At 43.9% G+C, this 7,794-nt stretch overlaps 1 protein-coding gene across 1 annotated transcript; it reads right to left on the bottom strand.

The window, feature by feature from the left end:
* Window positions 1-5,913: 5,913 nt before the first annotated feature.
* LOC133710410 (basic leucine zipper 8) lies at window positions 5,914-6,899 on the bottom strand. The gene has a single exon (XM_062136478.1). It carries the CDS (start codon window positions 6,670-6,672, stop codon window positions 6,082-6,084), a length of 591 nt encoding a protein of 196 aa, XP_061992462.1. The 5' UTR covers window positions 6,673-6,899; the 3' UTR covers window positions 5,914-6,081.
* Window positions 6,900-7,794: the final 895 nt, after the last annotated feature.

The following is a 7,794-nucleotide window of genomic DNA, read 5'->3' as shown; positions in this document are numbered from 1 at the left end:
AGGACCTATCATAGTGCGCTGTGGCGGCGCAATTGGCACATAAATGACTCACTCAAATGTGCGTAAGTACGAAATACTTGTACCCAGTCATTAGCTGTAACGCGGAGATACATTGAGTGGCAGTAGGTCTTAGACGAATTAGCATAACTGCATGCGATATTGCATCACATACCCCAAGCGGATATAAGGAGATTAGTGCGCATTACCAATGTCCTGACTACCATTGTAGTCGTTTCCGCGAGACCATTTGGGTGTGTACATAGGAATATGATGTCCAACATCAATCCCATTGCAATAATTAACCATCGAAAGTCTTCGATGTAAACTCTCTAGCATTGTCAAATCTAATTGACTGATAGGATGATCCGGGGAGTGAGTATGTGCTAGGAGTGTAGCATAAGCAGGATTACAAGTGGACAATGGCACAACACGTGACCAGCGTGTTTGCTTGTCAACCAACATCATGAGATATTTAAACGTCCGCAACTTGGTTGAACTAGTCCACAGAATCCCCACGGATTCTATTTAAGAACAGAATGAGTATGTTCATTTCCTTTATGCATAGGAAGGTCTCAGTCCTAATTTTCCTAAGGAACAGGCTTTGTAAACGAGCGAGAGGCTTTAGAAGCAACTAATGAGGATTTTGGTTGGGCTTGCGTCTGAAACGCTATTTGAAGCAAAGTCGGTGATTGCAGCATCACCTAGGGCGCCATCACCATGATGGACGCCATCCATTGCGTCGTGGATAGGAATTGTGCCAGCCCTAGGCTGGTGGTGGACTGCGGCGATGCCAGAGGTAGCAGCAGCGATCACACTTAGTCCAGGAATTAATCAACTTTTGATTCATGCTTCGTTTCGCTCAAGAGAAAGGATGTCCATGTGAAGTATTTAGTAGACGGATCATCATATCATGACTAGGATGAGCTATCCTGTCGTGACAAAGCCAATATGTGTCTAAATCCAAGAGATCTTCTCTCATAACTTTATTGAATTTAATAGCTCAAATAGTGACATAGAGTCCACAAGAGAGACACATAAACTTCTCTAAGATGCGCATTTGTTCGCAATCGTTAGAGGTATTGCAAAGGAACTCATTTCCGTTTTCTACATGCGTTTTCACATGGAATCCGTTGGTTATTCATAGGTGCGATTTACCCTAGGAGCGTAAAGAGTTTCTGTGACAGTTGTCATTTGGCAAGGGGAACTTGGGCTATTCCGTGTCCTTGAATTAATACTGATGGCCCAGCCATCGTACTCACAAATTAATATGCTCAGAATCAAAATGGAGTCATAATGAAAAGAACTCGAAATTTTATTCATAAGCCAACAGAGTATATCATTGTCTCTTAACTATTAGGAGAATCTAATCCAAATGCTAGCTAATGCAAAACAAAGGTAGTCGTTTGACTTCTTTCGGTAACTCCAAAATAAATATGACCAGGTGAGTAGAGAGATGTCGGTGGAGCAAAGCTCGCTTAAGTACCACTTATCTCAAAATCTTCCTAGACATCATACTCATTTTGGATAAGCCCATGTGAAGAAAAACTAAACCAATGGCATTTACCACAAAGTATATGGCAATTGCCTATTACATCTCTCAGAAAAATAAAGATTTAAACAGAATTGGCGATCTATTGATCCCAGCCAGATTTGTAGTCTTCAACCCTTCACTCTAGATCATCTTCTTAATCTTCTTGTTCCACATAGTGAGCATCTCTTGCTTCACAATATGCTTTGTAAGCGGTGACAATTTCTTCACGAGCTCTACAAATGTGTGCCCAATGACCGGATACTCCACATCGAGAACATACATCTCTTTGCTCAGACTCCATTTATTTAGGGGCTTTGAAAGCGTCATTTAGATGGCTCTTAGTGTTGGTGGCGCCACCAACATGGCCAGAGGCGTTGCCTCCCTCTCTCTTTCCACATTGACCTCTTCGGTTCCATGTTCGCCTATTTTGGAGGTTACCTTCCCAAGTAGAGTGATTATATGGACCAGAACGTCCAGAAGTATCCCTAAGATTATGGTTTCACTCTTGGCTCCCTCTCTTAGGGGCGCGGCTATAATTGGATTCCGGAATATGCTATGTTTCAACGGATCTTGAATTATAGTTTTTCACAAGGATGTTGTCATGCTTTTCAGTGACATTCATAGCTCCAATGAGCTCATGAAACCTTGTGATCCTTCCTGTAGTAACATCGATTCATTAGTTCTTAGCAACCATCAATGCAGAGACGGGGAAGGTAGAGAGAGCCTTCTCAATCAACATCGCATCTGTGATCTCTTTACCACAGAATTCCATTAAGGATTTAATGCGAAGTGCTTCTGAGTTGTAGTCAAGAACTGACTTGAAATCACAGAAGCGGAGGCTATGCCATCTCACTTCTAGGTCAGGAAGCAGGGAGTCACAGAAGTTGCCAAATCTTTCTTCGAGTGAGACCCACAACCTTCTGGGGTATTCTTCATTCATACACTCGTACTAGAGCGAATCATCCATATGAGGAGTCATTAGGATGATGGCTTTTGCCTTATTTGCCTCTAAGGCTGCTCTATTTGCTTCCAAAGCTTGAGCTTGCTCAATAGTTAGCACGTCTTGGCTAGGCTCGAGAATCGTATCCAGGATTCCATCGACCTTGAAATGCTGGCGGACATCACGAACCCACCTGTGATATCCAGAGCTAGTTGTTCCCAATGGAGCAAAGTCCAATTTGTTCAGGTTACTCATCCTGAAAGAGAACAAGAAAAAGGGTTAGTTTCGGAGCGGAAAAAGCTACCACGAAAACATATAAAATTTCTGAGCGTAATCGCTTCCAAGATATTAGGAATTTCTGAGCATAATCGCTTCCAAGAAATTCAATTCCAAGAGGTATTGGATTAGATCGAAACAATGACGTAAGTGGTCGATCATAAATTCTCTACAAACTCTAATTTTGGAGATCTCAACAAGCTCCAAGTTTGGAGTAAGCACGAACCCCCACAGTTTGGCTTAATTAGGTCTCCCCTATGATGAAGAAAAGGGGGGGTAGAAGAAGGGAGATTGCAAGTCCCCGAGAAAAAGAAGAGAAATTGAATAAAAACTCAAAAAACGGGAACTTTTAGTAAAAAATACCTTGAAATAGGTCGCCGGAAAATTTGGCCTGAAAAGTCACCGGTGATGACGTGGCGCTGGTGCTGACGTGGTGTCGGTGTTGATGTGGCCGAGCCCTGTGTGCTAACGTGTCAGTGGGTCATTGCGTCAGTGGGCTGGGCTTTGACTTCTTCTCGGCTTCTCCTTCCTTTTTTTTTTTTTTTTTTCTTCTGCTGGTTTTTCTGCAAGCCGGTTCAACAACTTCTAGACCAGTTTTTAGAGTTCTGCTTCTGGTTCCTGAATCCTGGTGTTAATGTCTAAAAGTTCGGCGGTAGCTGAACCTTTGTTAACGCTGATCCGGTGGGCGGATCGATACTTATGGTGTTCTCAAAGCCTCCGCTACCTGCCAAGTAAAATACAAAGGGCGTCAGAGGGAGACCGCGTTGGGCGGTCTTCAACTCTCCGATGCCTAAGTTAGTCAATGTATTTATGTTGACAAAGTAACAGTAGGTAAAGTATTGAATGCGTAATTAATGAGGAGAGAGGAGAGGACCTTTTATAGGTGAGGAAGAGGTTGATCTTCTCTTTGTTTTCGATGTGGGACTGATATGCTTCAATTCCCAGTTTCAGAAGCTTCTGATGCCATCTTGGCGCGGCGCGTGGCGGCGCGTTGGCGGCGATCTGGAGGTGGTCCGACGTTGGGGCTGTAGCCCGCCTGGCGGTGTGTCTGCATGTCATTCCTTTGGTTAGAATCAGTACCTTCGGCGGTACAATGAGCGTAGCCCGTTAGAGCTAATTATGCTTGCAAATGTACATGTATGTACAAGTCCCCCAAGTCCCCAGTCAAGGAGGGCAATCTTGGTTGGGGAGTTGTTCGGCGGTTTGAAGTGTTTTCTTCCGCTAGACTTGCAAGAGCATAATTAGCGTCAGTGCGTTGTCAACCGTTGGTTTTATCGAGCAAACGCTTTATACCCTTTCGGGTGGGCCCCTGCTAGGCCCCCCAGGGAGTCCCCCACTCCCCGGCTAAGATAGACCTCCGGATGGTCGGAAAATTGTTTGTTGAGGGGGAGCTGCACGGAGCAGAGGGTGTTGGGTAGCGAGCCCAAGCTTTAAGACCCAAATGACGGGGGTCAACGTGCCTGATCAGGGCCGTCGTAGACTGTTGACAAGTCCCCGTGTCCCGTAGGGACGGTCTGACGGTAACGCCGCGTGGCGGTCGTTGTCAGAGTGAGGCGTGGCCTCGGGATTCGCCGTTTGGCGGATATCCCCCCGCTAAATGCAGTAAGAAGCGGCGCCCGGTAGGCGTGCCTAGCGGTATTTTGTAGAGCGATAGTGCTGAACAACATACGCAGCTAGCAAGCTGAAAAGGAGGTTCCGCTAGATGTTCATAGCGGACGATGCCCAGCTTGCAGGATGGCAAGGGAGAAGTTCCGCTGGCGGGGTTTCGCTCAGTGGAGACTCCGTCACTTGGCAGAGGATAAGTGAGAAGTTCCGCTGGCTGGGTTTCGCTCAGCGGAAACTTCGTCACTTGACAGATGACAAGTGAGAAGTTCCGCTGGCGGGGTTTCGCTCAGCGGAGACTTCGTCACTTAGCAGAGGATAAGTGAGAAGTTCCGCTGGCGAGGTTTCGCGCAGCGGAGACTTCGTCACTTGGCAGAGGATAAGTAAGAAGTTCCGCTGGCTGGGTTTCGCTCAGCGGAAACTTCGTCACTTGGCAGATGACAAGTGAGAAGTTCCGCTGGCGGGGTTTCGCTCAGCGGAGACTTCGTCACTTAGCAGAGGATAAGTGAGAAGTTCCGCTGGCGGGGTTTCGCTCAGCGGAGACTTCGTCACTTGGATGACGAGAAGTTCCGCTGGCGGGGTTTCGCTCAGCGGAGACTTCGGACGATTGGGGAATTCTGCCCAAATGGTTGCTCCCACCGGACGCTTCGTCTGGTGGTGGTTGACACGTGTTGACACTATAGCTACAATTTCTACAGCGTGCCAAAAAACAAAAGGAACAAACATATCACATTCCACAGCTGTAGAAATTGTAGCTATAGTAGAAATAATTGCTATATGGTAATGCTGCATTATATGGCATATGTGAACAGTAGTACTACGTACAAAAAAGGTGAAGGCACTGTTCTAGCAACACCTGAAACGTAGCCAATTTCTTGGCAGGTTTCAAATTCATGACAACAATGGCTGGCCATGGAACAATTTTAGACAAGGCGTATTGATGCCATCACAATTGTTTTAAAAGTAAAAATCCACAAATATTCCTGGGTGTTTTAGGCTAGTGGATCACCTTTTTCAATGTTATGTTTCTCATGTATACATGATGAGTCACCACTAGCTAGCACCAGCTAGCACATCCACCACATCCACCACATCTTGTCCTCTTAGTCGCTGCAAAACTGCTCCTTTCAGTGTGCGAAGCTTCCCACAAGGCCACCGACTCCACACACAAACTGCCCTTTGATTGCTCTATAGCTTCTCCAGAATTCAGTACGTTGGACAATAAAGTCTGTATCTTCAACATATAGCAGTTCTGATCTGAGATTCTCTATTGTCTATGCTCTATATAGTTGTAACCCTTTTTGGATCTTCGAAGCGCTGTTTCGTGTTCCTTATGATCGTTTTCAAGTCGTTGGTAGGGTTCTGATGATCAAATGAGAAAAGAAAGACAAGCCGTACGTGATTGAGTGTTTGATGCATGACTTCTGCAAGTACATTAGATACTTATGCGGCGAGAGGTGATTCTAAATAGTACTTGACTGGTTTTTAGTTTGGAGTATATTGGTTTGGTTTAAATGCTAAAGACGGCGATGTATTAGCCAAATTGTGCAGATAAGATGGTGGCTTGTTAAGTGCGTTCCTGCACGGCCTTTGTCTTTTACTCCCATACAATAAAGCGATGACGGAAAAAACGTACGATTACCAATTATAGTAAACAAAAGGAACACAAATTAAAGCAGCTACTAGTGATAATGGAGAGCTTAGCTAGAACAGTGATATTTATGATCTCATCTCAACGGAGCAAGTCAGTGCTTAAAGTTGTGCTGCAGGCCTCTACTTCCAGCTCTGTCGATCTCAAGGTGCTGATCTGGATCTCGGAGAGCATTTGTCGAAGATCCGAGGCTTCTTCCTTGAGCTTTGCATTCTCCTCAAGAACCCTGTCATGGGTCTCGGACACATGTTTCAACCTGTCCATCAGGTTGTGGTTTTCGGTTCTAAGCCTAAGCACCTGTGACCAGAGCTCATCCAAGTGCTTCTGTTTCCGCATCCGTGATCTGCGAGCCGATTCTCTGTTTGATATCATTCTCCTCTGCTTTCTTTGATCAATGATGTTGCTCAGCTGCTGCACGTGTTCTTCGGCTTCATCGGAGGTACTGGAGTTGTTGCTGAGACTCGAGGACTGCACCGGAGTAGCTAACAATTGATCATGTCCCGGAGGAGGGATTTGAGTGTGGAGTAAGTTGCTGAAGACTGATGCTCCATTGAAATGGAAGGAGGACGGTATGTTGTCCTGCATGATAATATTGCCAAAGTTTGCAGGATTTGGAATCTGGATTTCAGGTGTAGTCAGGTAGTGGATTCCTGAAATCTCACCAGAAAGCATGGCTCAAATTTTTAAAGGTTAGCTAGCTTGGCTAATATCCAATTCAGTACTCGAAGGATATATTGTACTGATCCAAAGGTTGTTTAGAGGGCATGGGATGACAGCACATGAAGAAGTGAGAGGGTTTTTATAGGAGGGAAGAGATGGGGGAACGATAGCGGGCCAGAGTTGGCAACAATTAGAGAAACACTTCAGGGGCTTACATAAGCAAATTAAACAATTATTGAAATGACAACTACAAGTGTGTGTAATGTAGCATGTGGAGGAAGATATATGCATATAACACATGGACCATATACTATTTCATCATTTTGATTGTTGGTGGTATTAGCTGGGAGTTTTTTTTTTTTTTTGGCTCCAAAAGAAATTAAATTTTATTAGTTAGACCATCTTATATTTGAGTTGATTGGTGATGTTTATTATGACTGTGTTTGTATCTATGACTATATGTGACTGTGCATACATGATCCTGCATTTATGAAAATATGAAAGATTTGGATAAATCATTTAGGGTCACACTGATGGGGGGGGGGGGGGGGGGGATAATGTTTACAAGGAATGTTTTGGTTTTGGAAGAAGAGGAAAATTGAGAATTGAGAAGTGGAGTTGAAGTCAAAATAAATTAGTGATCTTCTTTTTTTCTTCTTGAGGACTGGAACCAATTTCAGACGCAAATTACAAGTGCAAAGCTCACTTTCTCCATATGACGCAATGCCAGTTTAAAAGGTAATCAGTTTGTGATGGATCAAGTTAATTTGTATTAAGAGAAAAATTTGATGACTCACTGAGCACTTGTAAAGATAGAATTACTTGTCTTGCGGGAGAAAGATCCATGATCTATAGGTTTTGATCATAATATTCATCTATTAATTTGAGATATAAGCAACCAAATTATGCAAACGTCCTAATCCAGTGAGCAGAGCCCTATCACTGCTACTTAGGTCATTTTCTAAAGACTATTCATGTTAAGAGTTCTATAAAATGTTATGGAAATCGATTAGCCATTTGACAACTATTATTATATTTTTATTTTTATTTATAGGGAAATTTTTAAGAACAGTACATGAATTTAAGGCCACTCCGAATTAAGGTGGTCAACGTTTATAAAACCCACATAAGTAC

This window comes from Rosa rugosa, chromosome 5 (assembly GCF_958449725.1).
Source record: "Rosa rugosa chromosome 5, drRosRugo1.1, whole genome shotgun sequence".
In the NCBI taxonomy this organism is placed as follows: Eukaryota; Viridiplantae; Streptophyta; class Magnoliopsida; order Rosales; family Rosaceae; genus Rosa; species Rosa rugosa.
The sequence above is the reverse complement of the archived record's forward strand: the minus strand, read 5'-3'. Positions and strand labels throughout refer to the sequence as shown.